We start from the raw sequence: 21461 nt of genomic DNA, 5'->3' as shown, positions 1-21461 counted from the left end.
TTGGATGACTCGTCTGACATCTAAATCTGGCTTATAGGAAAAGAAAAGTATGCGATTTGATGCGAAACTTGTCCCGAGATATTTTTTGGAGGGCAATTATTTGGCACAGATCAAGGAGTGAACAGTTATTTTATGAGGTCATTAAATTTACATTAAGTCAGAATTTCAGAGGCATTTTTAAAAAATTGCTCCTTCAAAAAAAAAACATTTGGACTGCTGGCCATTTGATTTACAGCAAAGGAGAAATGACTTTTCTAACCTTTATAACGGTTTGATTTAACTGACTGTGTCATTCATACATGGAATATGCAGTTTTATTCTCTGATTTTCGTGTGATTGTGAAGATTTTTTTCCCCTCTTCAGCTGTGAAGAGATTCACCCTTCACCATGTAGATTGTCATGCATCTGTATGAGTAACGCAAATTCAATTTCACACATGTTTGACACGTGTTTTACGACAATATAAATATGTCGTCTTCACTGATCTGGTTGTCAAGCATGTCAGTATTCTTTTTTCTCTTCCTCTATTTTGCACTGACATGTTTTGCCATTTTCTTTCAGTGATTCCGTGGGAAATAGGAAATGGAGTTTCATTTTAGTAATGTGCCAGCAGGGATCCTTAATGCCCCTTCGCATCAGCAGAACTGCACAGAGGTCCTCAGGAGCCATTCAGATATGAGAGCTGAGACATGTGAAAGAGGCTCTCAGGGCGACAGTGACCTGAGGGACCGGCGCCGCTGAGAGTTTGTCCACTGCTTTATCACATCACCTGCAGGAGAAGCAATTCTCCATACATACGACTTTTCCTCGGCTGAAGGCACACTGCAAAATGCGTGGGTTGTTGTTTTTTGTTTTTAATGTGCGCGTGTTCATGAAAGCCAGAGCGTGCATTAGCTATTTGAGAGCAAATTTACGACGCAGCGCACAGAGTTGAAAAAAGTGAAAGGGAATCATGCTGTCAGAGCGTTAAAGTAGGGCTGTCAACTTTGTTTTTGTAAATTATGACTTGAAATGGACTGTCAGTCAGACTGCTTAAAAGGAAAATGTTTATCTCATTAAATGACATTTGGTTACACGACATGCAGCACATTGGTTGAGATATTTTAACTTCTACCAAACTTTGCAGGATAGATCCAAGTACAGTGAATGTAAATGTATCGGAAGGCAGAGGAACACATTCATACCCTTGTCTATCACACTTCATCAAACTTACGGTCCCAGACGACGATGGCTGAAGGCGGGATACATCCTGGAGAGGGCATCAGTCCGTGACATTCATATGAGCAATCGTAGTCACCAATTACCCTCAAACACATGTTTTTTTTAGACTGCATGGGAGGAACATGCAAAGTCCACAGACAAAGCTTCCCAACTATCGAGCACTATGTTCCTGATCACTTCAGCCACTGGTCAAATCCCAAACAGACGTTGTTCTGTCTGTTGTTAACCAATCACCTCTGCAACACCGTCTAGTATAAAAAGCAACTGAAGGCCCAGAAGGTGTAACAGCATGCTTTGAAATTATTACTATTTGTTCGATATCTTACATATGTGCTTCCATTGTTGTTACTATTGCAACAACACATCATCAGTAGGGTAAAACTAACCGTCAGAAGGATCGTGAGGCCCCGCTTTCTCCCCCTTGAACTGCAACCTTATCGTGGTGGGGGAGTTTGAGCACCCGAATGACCCTCGGAGCTATGTTGTCGGGGGGCTTGCCCCCCCAGTAGGGTCTCCCAAGGCAAACAGGTCTGAGGCGACGGGTCAGACTAAAAGCAGTTCACAAGACCCTATGGACACACTCACGAGGAACAAGGTGACGTCGCCCGGTTTGGCGCAGCCGGGGCCTCACCCTGGAGCCAGGCCCGGGGTGGAGGCTCGCACGCGAGCGCCTGGTGGCCGCGTTCTTGCCCGCGGGACTCGGCCGGGCTCAGCCCGAAGGGACGACGCGGGCCCCTCTTCCTCATCCTCCTGTGGACCCACCACCCACAGAGGCTGCCGTAGGGGTCGGGTGCAGTGTGGATTGGGTGGCAGTCGACAGCAGGGGCCTCGACGACCCGATCCCCGGACACGGACTCTGGCTTTTGGGACATGGAATGTGACCTCGCTGGGGGGGAAGGAGCCCGAGCTTGTGAGGGAGGTTGAGAGATACCGTCTAGATATAGTCGGGCTCACATCCACTCACAGCTTGGACTCCGGAACCCAGCTCCTCGACAGGGGCTGGATACTCCACTTCTCTGGAGTTGCCCGCGGTGTAAGGCGGCGGGCTGGAGTGGGCTTGCTTATTGCCCCACAGCTCAGCCGCCATGTGTTGGAGTTCACCCCGGTGAACGAGAGGGTTGCGTCCCTACGCCTACAAGTAGGGGACAGGTCTCTGACTGTTGTCTCGGCCTATGCACCGAACAGCAGTTCAGAGTACCCAACCTTCTTGGAGTCCCTGGGAGGGGTGCTGGATAGTGCCCCAACTGGGGACTCCATTGTTCTCCTGGGGGACTTCAACGCCCACGTGGGCAATGACAGCGAGACTTGGAAGAGGGTGATTGGGAGGAACGGCCTCCCCGATCTGAACCCGAGTGGTGTTCTGTTATTGGACTTCTGTGCTAGTCACAGTTTGACGATAACGAACACCATGTTCGAGCACAGGGGTGTCCATAAGTGCACATGGCACCAGGACACCGTAGGCCGGAGGTCAATGATAGACTTTGTGGTCGTGTCATCTGATCTCTGGCCGCGTGTCTTGGACACTCGGGTAAAGAGAGGGGCAGAGCTGTCAACTGATCACCACCTGGTGGTGAGTTGGATGCGCTGGACTGGGAGGAGGCCGGATAGACTTGGCAGGCCCAAACGTGTTGTGAGGGTCTGCTGGGAACATCTGGCCGAGCCCTCCGTCCACGCAGCCTTCAACTCCCACCTCCGGGAGAGCTTCTCACAGATCCCGAGGGAGGTTGGAGACATTGAGTCCGAGTGGACCATGTTCTCCACTTCCATTGTCGAAGCTGCTGCTCGGAGCTGTGGCCGCAGGGTCTCTGGCGCCTGTCGTGGCGGCAATCCCCGAACCCGGTGGTGGACACCGGAAGTAAGGGATGCCGTCAAGCTGAAGAAGGAGTCCAACCGGGCACTGTTAGCTCATAGGACTCCCGAGGCAATCGACAGGTACCGGCAGGCCAAGCGAGCTGCAGCCCGGGCTGTGGTGGAGGCAAAAACTCGGGTCTGGGAGGAGTTCGGAGAGGCCATGGAGGAGGACTTTCGGTCGGCCTCGAGGAAATTCTGGCAAACCGTCCGGCGCCTCAGGCGGGGGAAGCAGTTCTCCACCAACACTGTTTACAGTGGAAGTGGGGAGCTGTTGACCTCAACTGGGGACATTGTTGGGCGGTGGAAGGAATACTTCGAGGACCTCCTCAATCCCACCACCACGTCTTCCATTGAGGAAGCAGAGACTGGGTTCTCAGAGGTGGACTCGTCCATTTCCCAAGCTGAAGTCACCGAGGTTGTTGTGAAGCTCCTCGGTGGCAAGGCACCGGGAGTGGATGAGATTCGCCCAGAGTTCCTTAAGTCTCTGGATGTGCAGGGGCTGTCGTGGCTGACTCGTCTCTGCAACATCGCGTGGCGGGCGGGGACAGTACCTCTGGACTGGCAGACCGGGGTGGTGGTCCCTCTCTTTAAGAAGGGGGATCGGAGGGTGTGTTCCAACTACAGAGGGATCACACTCCTCAGCCTCCCTGGGAAAGTCTATTCCAGGGTACTGGAGAGGAGGGTCCGGCCGTTAGTCGAACCTCGGATTCAAGAGGAACAATGCGGTTTTCGTCCTGGTCGTGGAACACTGGACCAGCTCTATACCCTCCACCAGGTGCTTGAGGGTTCGTGGGAGTTCACCCAACCAGTCCACATGTGTTTTGTGGATCTGGAGAAGGCGTTCGACCGCATCCCCCGAGATGTCCTGTGGGGGGTGCTCCACGACGTATAGTATCCAGACGTATAGTTGTAAGTTGTGCTCGGTGACTCGGCAACTATTTCTTTTGAGAAATAACTTTATTATTCCAAGTTTATGGGATCTTTTTGTCTTGGTAAATAGGAGGAATTCTCAAGTATTTTCTGTCTGACTTGCTGCAGCAAACATCAGCAGTAAAATGTTACAAGTTCAATAAAATGGTGTTGATTGTAGGGGGAGCGTTAATCCTGGAAAAGACTGAATCATTATTTTAATTCATCGTTAAATATGTCTGACTGTGAGAAACGTCAACACTTCAGCTTTACATTAATGCAACGAAACTGCCGCCGATTATTTTTATTCCTGAGGTGTTTGTTGTTGCTGCTCTTTTTAAAATCAAGGCTGTATTGCAGACTCATTATAAAGTGACAAGTTACAATAATACCACTACTTTTATCAGTAACAAGTCAGTAACTAATTACTTCAATGGAAGAAAGGCAAACATTGACTTAAACCTACTCATGCATCCTACTCAAGCTGCATGCATGCTGGCAGTTCCTCTGCACTGTTGTTGCGGTTTGCTATATAGAGTATCGTCCCTCAACTAACTAATGCAACCTAAACTGAACTTAATGATACAGTGCAAGGGTTTACTCTGAGTGATCCGGTTTCATACTGCTGTCCAAAACCACAGCTTGAAATTGTTGTGTTTTGTGAAAGGTCTGTGTGCAGATGTTATTTTCCAAAGTAATTAAATGATAGTACAGAACATGCTTACCTTCAAAAGTCACTTTTATTTTTAAATATGTGAAGACTGTCAGACAACTTTGCCCCTCAGTTCTTTACAACGACAATTCAATTCAATTACCATCATAGTGATGATTAAATGTTTTTTTTTCTTGTTTCTAACTGTTGAAAAAGTGACTTTTTAATCATCGTGTTGCTGCTTTAACCTTAATAATTAACCACCACCACTTCAGTCTAAAGGTTTGCCATCATTTTTTTTATTAAAAAGCTGGGAAATTCTGACTTTTTAATACTGTGTAATATTGTATGCGCAGACACAGCAAGCAGGAAATCCTGAAAATTTGAATGATCGGCGCAGAAAGTCCCGTCACAAAGTGTGTTCAACTGTCAGTCTGACGCTGCTCGGAAACCACTCCAGGTCTGTCTGTGGGAGATTATGACACAGCAAATATTATGTGCCACCACATTTGTTCTTTTACCCAGTTAACTGATTCGTGGATATTACACAAATATGAGCATCGATTCTTCCTCATTCACTCGCAAAAGATCTGCTGGGAATCCAAACATAGTCAATAACAATTTAGAAGCCTGTTTGTTCAGCTCAGTGGGGAAGGATCAACTAACATGCCTTCCACATTTGAGTGATTTGCAGTTATTCATAGTCTGTTTTTTTTTCCACACAACTGGAAATTCACATGTCCATGACAACCAAAAACTTTGGCAAAGATGAATGGCTCTTTATTCCCACAGTGTCTCATTTGGCTTCTCCTGGATTTGGAAATTCTAGCAACACAAAGAGGAACTTAGAAAGTCCCCGCTGATTAAAGTTTAAATAACGCTTCCTTTACCGTGTGCTGACAGACTCGCTCTTTATTTATCTATGCAGCACGAAAACAAAGGTTGAACTTCTCTTCCTCACAAGCCAAGAAAAAGCTGTTTAAAAAGAAAAAAAAAACAGTCCCAGAGTGCAGTATGTCATATGAGAACTATGCTGAGATTATTGCATACTGAAATGTTAAAATAGCAGTATGACTTCATAGCTGGAAAGAGTAATTAGACTCTTTAGGTTTACGTGCCAGCCAATAGCTCTTCAATGATGGCTTCTCCCGGGAGTAAGAAGCAATTCCTTATATAGACTAATCAGGGGCTTCCTCCTGCTAGTTGTGTGTCGCAGTGCTGGTCCAAACATTTTAGAGGAGCTGAATCACAGCTCAGGTTTGCCTGCAGGGCGGAGGGGCAGGGTTTTATTAGCCGGCTATTTCTAGACACTTGTCAGATTCCGCTACAACAACCCTTTAGTCACTTCATGGCAGAACCAGCAGGTTGTAGTGATCGGTAGATGCCATTTAGTACACTCCAGTAATTCCGTGAGGCTTTAGCTTAATACCACTGGTAATGTCACGGACATTTTTTTTTTTTGCCATCATGATGGTATGAGCAGTGATCCGACATGAGCTCAGTGATCTTCCTGCAATTTGTTCAGCCACAGACCCGAGTGGGATAAAAGGATATGTTGTGCGAGCTCTCCCTCATAGGTGAACACACTGTGAGAGGATTTTCGTAAACCTGATGGGAGCTACACCAACTATTGCACAGGATCAATGTGGTGTAAATTGAGAACGATGTTTCCATACAGGTAATGGGACGTATATGAGGGTCAATGCAATGGCACATACGGTGTCCTCGGGGAGTTTTGAAAGAATAATGAAGTCCTGATTTCATATGAACGAAATAGAAAGAAATACAATTGAATTGCCCAGTTGTCCTGAGACTGCTATGCTACCTCATGTTTTCTTTTTCAGCAACCTAAAAATAATCGGGATGATCCATGTCCTTTTTTCTAAATTATATTGTCATGTCAACTTTAGTTTAGTTTAGTTTAGTATTTTTGCACAGGGGAGTCAGTATTATAGGGGCTATGATAAATGGTTATAGTCATTAGTGTGGGGTACAACACTTTATCTATTGTACTCAGGCAGTGCACTTGCATTATACTGTAACAGGGTTGCACTGATGCAGCATGTCAGTGGGTGTAAATTTGGTCGAGAGTTACTCATCAAAGATTTATTTCTCACACTGGTTTGTTTAATAAGAAGATTCTTTCTGGCTTTCTTAAGTATTTGTGCAACAATTCCTTGAACTTTAGTCACATCACTTTGATAATAGGTTATACAAGGACTCAGCGAAAAATAAAAGTTGGAGGTGAAGATGAGGTGATTATGGCGACCTTCTAAATAAAAGTAATTTTTTCAATGGCAGAGTACGGAGCCCCTCTGGTGACATTGGTGAAAAAAAATATTATTGCTTAGTGTTAGACCTCGGATCTCCGATATGGCCTCAGAATGGCTGGCGAGCGGTTTGAGCAGTGAGTAAAATCAGGGAGGAGTCAGCTTTGCAGGTGGTCCACATCTTTCTTTCTTTTATTTTTCACACGTGCCCAAAACAAAAACTTACAACGTGCTAACATGCATTGGAGGATTGAGGAGTGTGGCTTCTCCAGCAGCAGAACAGTGAATGATGTACAAAGGCGCCTTAAATCCACTTCCCTCAACTGGGTGAAACCATTAAAACTCCATAGGTACTAAAAGTTAACATTAGTGTCTAAAAACCAAGTTAAAATCCTCCAAACCAAAACCCTAACTATAACTTAATGAACCAAAACTCCTATCAGCCAATACTTCTAAAACCAAACCCCTAAATAGTCAATTAAATCCTAAACCCCACTAAAACTATGTGCAACACCCCCACTTGCTCCTCCTCTTGGTTCAGCCCGGAACCTTCTTCAACGTGTCTGTCCCAGGGGGAATCTTTTACTGGGACACCAGCCTGAACACAAGACAAGGTAAGTGGAAACTCCTCACAGACCACACAACACACATCTTCAAACATTCACAGCACACACATCAACAATTAAAATAATAAGATATTCTTAAATACACATATTGCACATTGCTCAATTCATTGTTGTGTTTCTCCACAGGTGGCCGGACCTATCGACAACAGACGATTCAATAAATAAGTTAAAACAACAATTGTGTGCAAATTCATTTATATATGTGCAAATATCTTTATCTTAAAGTGCCGTGTGCTTCTTAAAGTGCTGATGAACATTATAAAGTGCTGAAAAAGTGCTGTGAGTGCATCAAAATAAAGGAACGAGCTTCCTGTTCGTTACACTTAGTAACGCGTGGCCACGCGTTATTAAGGCGTGAGATATATAAGACGTGACCTTTAACTCATCATCATTGTTCCTTTAGCTGCTTGCAAACATGGACGAGTTTGAATACATTTCGTTTTATTTCAATCTGGGAATGAATTACAATGATATTCTTCAGGCGCTTGCAGTTAGGCTGGGAGTCATTCTTAGCAAGAGACAAAAAGCATAGGCTCACACGCAAACAGTATGCTACGGAGCCCCTCTGGTGCTAAAGGAACAATGATGATGAGTTAAAGGTAAACGTCATATATATCTCATGCCTTAATAACGCGTGGCCACGACTTATTTATCTCGTTCCCACGCCTTAATAACGCGTGGCCACACGTTATTAAGGCGTGGGAACGAGATAAATAAGTCGTGGCCACGCGTTATTAAGCAATAATATTTTTTTCACCAATGTCACCAGAGGGGCTTCATAGCAGAGACCTCCAGAAATTTGTTTATTTTAAGTGCTCAATTGAGTGGTTTTAGAGGAATAGATTTTAGAAGTAAATTTTTATGTCATGTAACCCACACTTTATTGTAACGACCCTAAGCCACACCTGTGTAATAATCCTGCTGTCTAATCAGCATCTTGATAAGCCACACCTGTGAGTTGGGATGGATTATCTCAGCAAAGGAGAAGCACTTACTAATACAGATTTAGACAGATTTGTGAACAATATTTGAAAGAAATAGGTCTTTTGTGTATACAGAAAATATTTTACATCTTTGAGTCCAGCTCATGTTAAATGAGAGCAAAAACAAAAGTGTTGCATTTATATTTTTGCTCAGTGTATATGTCTCATATAATATATCACTGAACAGCTTCTTTTTAATAGTTTTCTATATGTTGTATGAACATATTGAACATAACTTAGAGGGAAAGTAAAAAAAAGTAAATGTTAAGAATATGATAGAGTGTGTCAGACATCACATGTTATAAATAGCAACATCAGCATCATATACCCCCTCCCAATCTGCTCAGTGGATAGATAATGAAGAATTAACTGAAAAGGAAATAACAATTTCCAAAACTCTCGGCTGCACTTCAAAATATGTTGGTGCTTGTTGAAGGTTTAATTACAAGGATAAACCCATTGAGATGTATCGGGTCAATTTTCAAGGGTTATGAATAACATGAAGTAAACAATGAAATAACAGAAGACAAAATCTGGTACAACTTCAGAGTGGGTGATGGAGTAATAGAGGGCTTATTGTAGGAAGACAAACATTTGTCTTTAAGTTGCAATATATTCCATTTTCATATATATGTATATATATATATATTTATATATATAATTACATGTGAACAACAGTGAACTTTCATCATGATCTTATACTTCAGAATAATTAAGCTAAACTTTTCTTCTCCCTGGAGGTGAATTGATTTGAGTCTTGACCCTGATTTTGTGGTACAGAATTTTAAATCTCAGTTGCTGAGGGAAGGACATTTGCTGTGAAAATCAGCCAAGTCTACTGTGCTTTGTGATTTACTGTTGTGACCTCTGTGAAAGGGTGCAGCTCAATAGACACTTAATTTTCTTCAAAGTAATGCATTTGAACAAAAGTGACCTAAAATCAGAGGCATATTTATGAGGCGATAATGGTCATGGGATCATGTCACATATATTCTGTGCTGCTGATTTATCTACTGAAGTTAGCAAGCCAAGGAAGACGTCCAACCTGTCCAATCTTGTTGTCCTATTTCACGTTACAACATGGCATATTGAGCCACCAACACCTTATCTGTTCTGCAGAGAAAGAAGAAGCAATTCAGACACTCAATGTCTCAATCTCTCTGCACCACCAAAGTGTCAGAGCAGCTGGATTGAAGGTGAACTGGATTCTACAGTGTCTCAAGCTACCTCCATCCAATCCATTGTATGTTGAAAACATCTTTTGACTTTTCCATCAGCCTTGTGTTGACTCGAACTGAAGAAGAATATCAAAAATACACTCATATAATCTGGGGTTTCTAAATAACCATGCAGGTTTAAAATCATCTCCATATAAAGCACATCTAACCCAAAGAAATGCTGATTTCTGCATGGAGGTTTGTGAAGACGCAATCACAAGCAGAAAATGGAATATATTGCAAAGCCATTTTCATATAAACTACTGTAAAGAAGGATTTCCATCAAGGGAAGTGCAGCTACACTGAGGTCATTAATCAGCACTTGCTCGAGGTGACTGGGCACTGTAGTGCTCCTGCAGCAGCCGGGATGTAGTTTCACAGAGTAGCACTACACACCCTGCCAGTCAGAAGGCTGTGTGTGTGTGTGTGTGTGTGTGTGCGTGTGTGTGTGTGTGCGTGCGTGCGTGCGTGCGTGCGTGCGTGCGTGCGTGCGTGTGCGTGTGCGTGTGTGCGTGTGTGCGCGCGCATGCAAGCGTGCGTGGATATAGGAGTGGATTTGGTGTAAGATGGCTCAGACACACCTGCAAACGTGGTGAGGCTTGTCTCATCAATTTCCATGTAAGCATGCCCTGTAGCTACAAAAGAGCCCGCTGCTCGTTCAGCCACTCAGGAAGTGACTATCGGACAAAAAGTTTCCGTCTCTGGTAGCTGCAATAGATCACTACAAAACAGCACCGGTGTTTCGATCACATATTAAATATAGACCATCCAATTTTCTTTACTCTTAAGCGTCAATGCACTTGTTACAACTTGTCAAATCATTCACCACTGACAACTTCAAAGATCCTTACGGGTGAATTCCTCCTCTGGGTTTGCTAACACAGAGCATTGTTATAGTAAACTCTAATACAGACACAAATCTCCCATGAGAAACCAGCACCACACTGCAATAGTAACTGCACCAAGGTATTCCTTTGCTGAGTGATATAGTGTCGAAAATAGTGATTGATATTGTACCATTATGTACAACGTCATACTGTCAACAATACTCCGACATGTAAAATGGTTATTGCAGACACCTGAATATATGGTTACTGGAAAACCACCATAGCATGCTTCAGCATCAGAAGATAGACTTGTATAGAGTACTGACAGTATCATTATGTCCAGGAAGACCACGGAAGAAGAGCATTTTATTTGTCACACATAAACCCCAATGGGGACCTGATGTGACATTTGAACAAACACCCTCTGATCCAAAGATCCAAATAACAGTACTGTATGATACTACTAAATTACCAGACCATTTATAATAATAAAGCCAAATTGCATGGTGAATAGTACTACACTTCAAAAGCTGCGTGCTATACAGAGGGATACCATGGTCAAATCAGCCATGCTGTCAAGCATGACACTATCAAGTACAATAAATATGGTATATACATCAAAGAGACTGTGTTCTACTCTATGATTATGTCAGAAATGCTGTACTATATAGTGTGATACAGTCAGAATCATTTTCTGTGTTAATTACCATGTTATAGAACATTTACTATAAAATTTTGACTCAAATGCGAAGCCACTATATTTTGTACAATGGCTGACCACGGTAAAAAAAAGTCTTGTGTGAACACTTTTTGAGTTCTTTCGGGCGGCTGCACGTCCAGAAGCACACATTATACAGTATGTGAGCACATATACAGGACACATCTGAATGAACTTTAACTCTAAAGTACCCCTTAAAGGAGCTGCACACTTTTTTTGTTTCCTCACTTGAATGAGAAATCAGCGTTTGCTCGACTGAGCTGAAAGGGCATTGACCACAATGCCACAGGCACAAGATGTGTGTATGTGTGTATGTGTGTGCACTTCGCGTGACCTCACTCTTTCATACGCCGCTTGCGTCTGACTGCTTCACCTGGTCTTATTCACCACACATGCACAGTCTTGCAGTCTTCAGTTCCCATTTGTATTCACACTTTGGGGCTCCAACACGGGCGGCGATGTCGTTTGTTTAAATAGTAATTTTGTGTTATTATGCAAAGTGCTTCAATCTTTGCTCAGTGCAAGGTTTTATAGAGCAGTGCTCATGAGCACCTCTTTATGAAGAATGTGTTTTGAGACATTTAATCCAGCCTTTTGTGGGACTATTTCACACATATCCTGAGTGGGTTTACTTAACTTTCTGCTTCTGCTACTGACGTCATCCAGCTCCACTTGTGTGAGTTATAGTGAAGTAACCACAAGAATCCAGGAAACACATATGCGCAGACAGAGGGCCCATTCTTACACAAAGTGGGCAGGGTGCAGTGACGCTGTGACCAAAACACACACTCACAGAGCAAGGAGGAGGTGGAGTAAATGAAGGAGGATGGGAAACAAGGGCAGGGAGGGAAACAGGAACAGAAAGTGAAGACTTGTCAAGATGTCTGGGTGAGGGGGACCAGAACTGAGCAGAAGCCAGATGCCAAAACAACAACAGAAGTCTGAGCAGCTGACTGGATTAGACATGAGGGGAGACCTGACCTGCTACTTCACAAGTGCCTGTGGGGTAAGATGCTGCTTTCAAAGAGATCTGGAGTGCCAGCGAACACTTTGAAAGTGTTCGGAGTGGCTTATATGAGCTGGTGATGCTTTCTTGTTGTGTGACTCAAGGTAAAACTGCCGCCTCTGTGGCAGACTCCTCTTAAAAACATGTTGTTTTGGCTACGGTTCGTTTTGACAGGATGTATGACAAGATGCAAAGATAAACTGGTAGGTTTCTTCCTGTCTTTGTGTCACACTCTGAACCTTTTCCTTGGAAAATACATTCAATTCAAAGATCATTTCATGGAAAAACATTCACATTTAGCCATTCATTAGAGCTACTTTATGGGCAACATCATGCATTCGGAGCGATTTAGTGATTTATGACAGCTTTTAGTGTCATCTGGAGACTTCCCTCCTCCCTTACAGTGAAACCTCATTTCATTTTGCTCGCCTCATTCAAACATGATCGAGTTGACACAAGTTTGTACTATAACAGACTTGTATAAATGCTTCACTGTCGAGAACTGTACAGAATGTCAGCAGGCCTATTGGTAAAGAAATGAAGCCGCTGCCCTCTGATCCCAAAAATCGTATGTCTTCTGCCCCCAAAATAGAGCAGCAAGCAAAAATGCATTGCCTCAAGTTGTTTATTGGTGTTTGACTCAAGTCCAACTGAGCATGTCTGAGCACTTCATTCTGATACTGACTGATAAAGGATCTGCTGTGACCGTGTGCTCGGGGCCACTCATTAAAGATTCCTGCTTTGCCTTCTGTCACAACTTTGTCTTTTAGGTCACACATGTTCCTCGAAAAGCAGCAGGGGCTAACTGAGTGCAATCCTAACATTTCTCAGCTCCTTCCTGGCTTTGTGTGCTTCAGAAATGGCCTTTTCCTGTATATGAATTGCTCAAGGATAGCACAAAGTCACGAGAAAGCGAAGGAGTCATCGAATCAGTGAGGTCATTTGAAGTGGAGATATATTTAAAGACTTTAGTCTTTTTCAAACAGCATTGGGAAGATCCTATCAATCGCAGCTTTACTCCCTTCATGAGTTGTGTTCCCTTTTTAAAATGACTTGTACTCTGTTTTATTGAATCTTAAACTATTCTTAGCCTCGATACAGATTGACGACTTGAACCCCAACCCTAGCTAAGGCATGCATGGTCATCTCACAAGTATTAGCATAGTTGCAGGCATTTACCCAAATGTTTAACTGTAGCTAGGACATGCATCTTCAACAGTGTATCGAGGTTGGTATATCCCATTGGCCTTTACCCTAATGCTAACACCAGTTTTGTTAAAAGTGTGAAAACGCCCAGACAGGTACCTCTGAACTCAGCAGTGATGTTAAAAAAAAAAACAGGGACTCCAATTAAAATCTCATAAACCTCTTGTGGTTGAGGTACCATGCACTTGCAAAGCACAGTAACAGGTAAACAGACATACGAGCCTCCTAAAAACAGCATCATTCCTTCTTCAGTAAAACCCTTGTGTTACCACCGAATCCATTAAATACATCCTGTTATTTGTGCAGTAATACCTGCTGGCCTGCTGAGGCACAAACTTTTATTGTAATCACTTTGTTTACCTTCTTATGTGCAAAACAGACTTAACTGGGGAGACACCTATTCACAGGCCACTAAGTAACAACAAAAATGACATCATAATATGAATTCTCCAAGATCCCTCTTTACATTAAATCTGTTAGCTTGAAACCCACACTTCACCAATGTGAGCACATATCTTACAGGGAGCTCATTGTCCCCTGCCAAACACTGTAATCATCATAACTCTCTGTGACTTACTCATTCTATTAAATAGCTTTACAACTCATTCAGCATTAGTCATACCTTTCACGTGGCTAGATCATACCTCTGTGCCTTACCTCCCTCTCTCTCTCTCTCTCTCTCTCTCTCTCTCTCTCTCGCTCTCTCTCGCTCTCTCTCCTGCAGACTTATTGTTCGGTGACTCTAGTTGCTTGTGTTAACAATGTTTTCATAATGTGAAGAAGATCAGAGAGCGCACAAAGGGGCTGCAGCTCACCCACACTCATCACAACAACATGTATTTGCTGCCAGTAATCAGCAAAGATGCGGCAGCAACATTGTGTTCCCAAGGTCTTAAGTGGAGAGACCAACAATAAAAGAGTTCAATAACTACAGATGTATTCCATGAAAAGGTTGCATTGGTCTAGGATATGACAGGTTTTGCTGTCTATATGCTCCTGATGAGACAAAAGCTGTACTACAATCACCAGTCAATTTCCATCCATCCATCCATCCATCCATCCATCCATCCATCCAGCCATCCATCCTTAACAAGAAATGTGGGCTCTTAATGCTCTACAGGGTTCACCAGTTCTTCCATCCATCTTCCATGGCACGTCAATCAAAGTTGTGATTTCCCGTCACTGATCCACGGCAACAATCCTGGAGTCTAAACTGGACAGGTCACCAATTCATATCCCGGTTAACACAGTGTGACACACATTACAATTATTTTCCTTCTGTATGTATGGGCAATCAAGAGCCATTAACTCATCCAACATGCATGTCTATTAATTGTAAGAGGAAGCCAGGGTGCTTGGAGAAAACCTATACATGCACATTGAGAACATGCAAACGTCACATAAAAGGGCCCCTGACACTGAAGCAATTCACCAAGCGCTGCAGTGGTTTTCCAATCCCTGAGGGTGAAATCTGCCTTTTTATATGCTGATTCTTTCACCGTTTTTTCTCTTGACATAAAAAAATCTTAATTACAGATGTATTAATCAACAAGGGTATATATATTTAACATTTTAAATGCAAAGCTCTTTGTTGTCTTGCTTTTAAAATTGCTATTAAATCATCACAAGTGATGAGCCACAGTTGCTACTTGAAGAAATAAAATAATAGTATCTCTGTTCCTTATTATCCCTACTTCAACCTGATTAATTCAACTATATAATAACTGGAAGATAATATCCACCTCTGGGTCAGCTGTATTTAGGCTTTGTAAGCCTGTCTAAAGTTCCCATGCAATTATGATGTGAATCTAAACCCTTAGAATATCTAGGATTCTTTTGTTTTTTGGAAATGAAGAGTTGGTGAAGGAGGTAATTTTCCCCCTCAGTTGCCTTTAACTAACTCATTATGATGCGGATGTATCAGATGTTTTTCACTGTCATTATTTTTCTTCACATCACTGGAGCAATGATTAGCAATAAAGTTGCATGATTTGCAGATTAATCACTTAGTCTGTTTGCGTGTCAAGTTTATTGCTTCATCAAAATGTCAGCGCCGGCCTCACAAGTTGAAATATGCATAAAAGTAATTGGATGCATGCAAAAAGGGCTTGTGTTGTAGTGAGCACCCTCATCTCATAACGAGACGTTTGCATGTTCTCCCTGTACTGGTGTGGATGTTCTCTGAGCACATTGGCTCCCACAATCCAAAAACAAACTCAAAATGTGACTAACTTTGGTTTGCTATTTCTACTGAGATGAAACTGCTACCTCTTGACTGTTGTTTTATCATTTCTGGCACTTGTAGCTTCCTGTTGAGCAAATGAAGAGGTGGAAGTTAGCCAGCCGTCTGCAGGTCAACTAATTTCGCAAATGAGACACAATGTGTGGTGACAGCCACATCGGATCTATTTGCTCTCCTCTTGCAGGCGTATCTTCCCCTGTCGCTTTGTCTCACTAAAAGAAACTGAACGTAAGATGAAAGTCTTTTTGCTGTCCTGCAACTACAAAACAAAGTCTCCATAGCTTTGGGCTAGGGAGGCTCTGTAAGGGGAGCACTTGAGTTAAACAGTGTTTGAAATCATTTGAAAGACCATAGTTGTTAAACACAATTTAAATAAAGATGTTGCCTTGAGGCTTCTGACTTAATCAAACAGTTTATTCTCTCATGGTAAAAGGGAACAATATCACTTTTATCTCTGAGGTGGCCTCTTTTGCAGAGTCTTGAGTGGCGACACAGTGGTCTCTGGGTTACCACACTTTATCACAGTGGGAAAAAACCTCCAGTTCAATTCCATGTACTTTGCATGTTCTCCTTCTGCGTACAGTATGTGTGGGTTATTTCTTATCACCCAGTCCCATTGACAGCAACACAAAACACACCAGGATTTTATTAACAGTAACATCAAACCATATCCACATGTGACTCATTAGCTTTTTCGTATTAATATCACCTTTCAAGAGCTGTTCTTGTAACAGTGTTAAATCAGGGTTTTTTTTTTCAACATAGAGATTATAGAGAGCATCTTCCTCCAACTGATGACTCACTGCTGACAGCTCAGTTAATGTCACTAAAATTAAACCACCACATGTTCATAAAGACAGGGGGAAACAGGAAGTAACAATTAACTTTAGTTTATACTGTTTAATTTGCTCATTTTGACTTGCTTGAGATTAACCTATTACCTCCTGGGATTGACTTCAGCAGAGCACAACATCAAATGGGCTTAAGCAGGTTCAAAGAATGGATGAATGGAAGTTCATCGCCTCACTTTATTTTGTCCTGGATCAATGTGAGATTTGGCGTCAGCTGAAAAAACATGTGATACAATCAGACACTTATGAAAACTTAAACCACATTCCATCTATTTCATGCAATGGGAACCATTAGCTGAATATATTCGTATGAATCTACTGCAGCAGGTCCGTTTCTGACACTCTGCCACACTCTCCATCTCAGTGGGCCGCTTTGGAAGATTGCTTACCTCTATCACTGTCCTGCCTTCTCTCAGACACAATCTCCCTCCATTTCTCCCTCTCCTTCTTCATCTCCTCCTCTTTTTCCTCAGTGGGAGACTTGGCGAGATCTGCCTTGAATCCTGAATGACGACTCTGCAATATTAATGAGAAAGAAAATAAGAAGCTGACATTGACAGTGGGGGAGAGCAGGAGAAGAGATGTTAAAGACAGACACAAAGATGGATTGAAGGGAGAGAAAAGAGAGGAAAAGTGAGGAAGATGAGCTGAAAAACCTCCTTTTTAACTGTCTTCATTTTGTTATTTCACAGGTGCATCTATGTTGAAATGTCGGGCAAGAGGACGAAAGGAAACAATCAGTGAAATGTCCACCTGCATTAAAAAACCTGGCTTTAGTGCAGATTGTGGCAGTCTTCGTCAAGATCTGGATCAGTTCTCCTGATTTCACACGAGACCCTGGAGACCTTTTAATTTTTGGTTTGAAAATTGCAGGCGGGGTTTGAGGTATCCATGAAGTGAGCTTTCAGAGGCATTGTGCTCATCGACTGGGGCTGTGAAAATCTTTCCTTGGATGTGCACAAGTCAAAGGAGAGTGTCACAGTTGAATGTCAAGTCACAAGTCACACAGAAACTGTCTGACTCGACAGCTGTTGGATTGAAGGTTGTTTTATTGAAGACGGAGTCAAACTTCAAACTTTTAAAGTGGATGCAGGCCATGTAAAACTCAAATCAACACCACATCGTCTTTATTTCTGGTTTGTGAACATTTACTGCCTTATAAACCTTTCCGGTCTCTGAAGGATTTATTAAAAAAAATTATTGTTTTACAAGAGCGAGGGAGCCTCAATTAAAAGAAGCTTCAGCTGTGTATCTGAAAGCCATGGATGGGAATACAGACGGCATTCTGGATTTTTTCAACCAGCTTTGGAGCTTCGCTACGGAGAAACACAACCAGGGGGTGTACAACACCGTCTGCCTGGTAGTGCTCCTCACTCTGCCCCTGCTGGTGCTCCTCACCGCGCTGGTGGTGTGCTGCCACTGCTGCTGCTGTCGCCATGCCAACAGCTGCTGTAGCTCCTGCTGTGGAGACGGCGTGGCAATCTCCAGGTCAGAAACAAAAAAGAAGAAGAACTCAGCCAACACCGATGATCTGTGGATCTCCGTTAAGACGGGGCCCATGACGCCGGACAGGGTCGCTCTGGCCATGGAGTAGCAGTCTGAACAGTGAGACGAAGGATATTCGCATTTGGTAATTATTTCTGGGCCGTGACAATGATAAAATGGAAGCAAATATGTCTTATTTATTTTCACTTTAATTCGATGATGAGTAAGCTCTGACGCTCATCCCACAAATGCACGTCGAAATGATCATTTAAAGGTTAAATCAACAGGCTTTCCAAGAATCACTGATTTATTGCCATTAAGTACATATATTAACAGCAAAGAAATAATCATCTACCAAACAGAAATGACCTTTCTTCATGTACCATGTTCAGTCCTCAGTCCTCCCACACTGTTGGTCCTGGAACTGATGGAGTGTCTCACAAGTGTAAATCTGAATCTGCCCTGGACTCAATGGAGGCTGAACACATTGTTCAAACTAATAGGAAGGACTTTGGGCACCGGTTGGGCTGAAATATGTAAACTATGTATATAGTCTTGTCACTTTGTATTCATACAATGCCGTGCAAGGTGGTTTTATGACAATGTTTACAAGATTTTTATGAGCTTTTTTTTGTGTGTGGTACATAAAGGAAGAAATATGCAGGTAGAAGCCTCTAACCTCTGTGTGTGAGAGGAGTACAGTGTTATTGGGAGCACTTTGTTCTTAGCACTCCCTTGTGAAATTCGTTGGCTCTGTATTTGTGGTTAGAGCCAATCTAAGGTCTGCCCAGTGTTCAAATAGCTGTATTACTGCTACTTTTCATATTCAGTAGGAAGTGTAGACCATGATTGGCTCTCCATTTTTGAAATAAAAGGCACTGACATGCAACTAACTAAAAAGACCACCTGCAATAAAATGCCGTCTTCTCTTCATTTGGATATTTGTCCATTATTTGAAATCACATCATTCACAGGAAAAGAACTTCTCCTAGTTTTTGGAGAGTTGCGCTACTTCTCAAAATAAATCCAAATCTAAACCACTAAAACACACAATATTGACAGTGAAGTTAATTAGACAACATGGAATCATGGTGAGTACAAACCACAATTGTTGACTAACTTTACCTTTTTACTGTAAATATAAATTATTACTTTGAATGTGAGGTCAGCATTAAAAACCAGTATTGATGTTGTTCTCATCAAACTTTGCAAAGACTCTACTGATGCATATTCATCATGTATAAATCATGTTGACCAATGACTTAGTATTAGCTTACTTAGTATTATCCCAACAGTTATTTGCACTTGATCACATGATATACTACTTTCGTCTCCTTTTCAAAATATTCAATATAAAAACAACATTAAAATTTTTTGGACAAAGTTTAAATTGCAAAACATTACAAAGAATAAGCAACATTTTTTTCTTTCCTTGGCTGTTCCAGGTCCAAACTTGACATATTACGGTGTTCTATTGCTTTGTTCTCATTTCAAGCACACAACGGCAGAATTAGCATCTTGTGCATTAAGTGCTGCTGAGAAAACAGGTGTTACTCATTCAATACACTTCAGACAGAAACATCACATTGGACTACATTGGATTTACAGACACTGTGAGTTTTCGACTAAATTTAGAGGAATTTTTCAACATGTTGCGATAAAATTATTTCTGCATTTGCTTGCTCGGATGAGTCACTGTCACACTTTTGTGCTAAGTGTGAGGAAGAGACATCCAAGTGGTATCTATGCTTTCGTCAGCCCGACACATTCTCAAACCACAAGCAGAGTTTCACATGCAAAGGGGAGTGAGAAAAGCAATCTCAAGTTTCTGAGATGTAAAACGTATATGAACAGTTCAAGAAAACTTGCTTTGCTTACAGTATTCTGCCACACATTTCATCCGTGAAATTCAAAGATGGGAAAAAATATGTCTTTGCATGACACTAATTTGTTTGAAACATGAAGACCGATAGTTGGAAGTTTCTTCCATCTACTTTGTCTCCAATAAGTCAAAAGATGATCATAACAATGCAAATAGATTTTTTGTTACATAAAGAGTTTGCAATCACTTTTTTTTTCTCTTTACATGCACACACTATTCAGGCTTTATTCAACTTTTTTACAGTGCTTGTAAACAAAAATGTGGAATTGTCATAAATTGCTGGGGCTGCGTTCCTTTAATTCTAGAGTTTTTGTTTAGATTTTGATGGTTCATATAGAAGGATTAAATCAAGAATGGTAAGTCAATTTAGACCATTTAAGTAATATTAATGTTACCATCATCAGAAATAGAGGATATTGAGAAGAATGAAAGTATCTTTAACGTTCCCTTCCTTATTTTTGTAAGCCAGTTACAGTGGGTCAGGTTTTTTTTTCACTTTGAAGCACTTCCACTGATCCACAGGCAGGGAAATGGACCAAGCCATCGTATAACGAATTGGAATTGATTTATACTTTTTAGAATTTACAAATGCATTATTTTGTGTGTATTTTTGGCACATGGGATCTCAGTTTGAGATATTTTCCAGTTTGAAATTGTACAGTTTCTTCAAATGTTGTGTTGAAAGACACATTTACCAGGAATCCACGTCCATGTTTGTCATGTTGAGCCTGACTGTGTTTCACTTTCATTCACTTTAATAAAGCTATTTTCCCTGTTTGATGTATTATGTAAATCGGTTTGTGGGAGTCAATAATGGGAGGGGTAATATGAAGGGTATATGTCGCCCCCCCCCCAAATCGTCAGTTTTCTGTGATCAAAGGGAACGGAGGCGTGAGGGTTTTGTCATCTGTTTGAAGACAATCTGCCCCAATGGATAGTTTCTCCATACAATGACAGGTTGTTGTTTTTTTTCTTCTTCTTTTTTTTTTATCCCATCCGATTATGCATGACATTGTATATTTAGGATGTTTGTTTGATGCTCCACAGTTGAAAAAACACTGAGGTGATTTCTTCTTTTGTTTTAATTATGTGCCTGGCTGGTTTTTGTCGGTTGTTCCGCATGCGTAATTACATTTAGAGACACAATGATAATGCACATCCAGCTCAATGTGAAAAGTGGCACGGAGGGAATAAAGTATTTTTCTATCACTCTGGAAACTTTTTTTTTTCTACATCGAAATGAAATCCAATGTAACAAAGCTTTTAAACTTTGAATTAATATGTTTACGCCTGCTCAGGCGCTGTCATTCAATTTACCAGAATTACCAGAATAAACTTCATAAACAATGTAATGAAGGGGTGAAAAAGAGTTTTGTTAAGGTACTAACTGTGTAATCAACCAGAACTGAAAGCTGCTGAGGCAACGTAATTAATAAACACTTTTGCCCCCAGTGATCTTTTAGAAGATGTGATTTTCATCACTTTGATGGCCGTGGCTGAGAAACCTTTGATGCA

At 41.9% G+C, this 21461-nt stretch overlaps 1 protein-coding gene across 1 annotated transcript; it reads left to right on the top strand.

Annotated features, from left to right (window-relative positions):
- The first annotated feature begins 12143 nt into the window (after window positions 1-12143).
- On the top strand, window positions 12144-21257 carry kiaa0040 (KIAA0040 ortholog). The gene is made up of 2 exons (XM_080503991.1): window positions 12144-12280; window positions 17272-21257. Exon 2 carries the CDS (start codon window positions 17841-17843, stop codon window positions 18171-18173), a length of 333 nt encoding a protein of 110 aa, XP_080360117.1. The 5' UTR covers window positions 12144-12280; window positions 17272-17840; the 3' UTR covers window positions 18174-21257.
- The last annotated feature ends 204 nt before the right edge of the window (window positions 21258-21461 follow it).

This window comes from Blennius ocellaris (assembly GCF_963422515.1).
Source record: "Blennius ocellaris genome assembly, chromosome: 10".
Lineage (NCBI taxonomy): Eukaryota > Metazoa > Chordata > Actinopteri > Blenniiformes > Blenniidae > Blennius > Blennius ocellaris.
Note: the sequence above shows the minus strand (reverse complement) of the source record. Positions and strands in the feature narration are given on the sequence as shown.

Coding starts and splice junctions, on each gene's coding strand:
- kiaa0040 (XM_080503991.1), top strand. CDS start 17,841: ATGGATGGGAATACAGACGGCATTCTGGATTTTTTCAACCAGCTTTGG.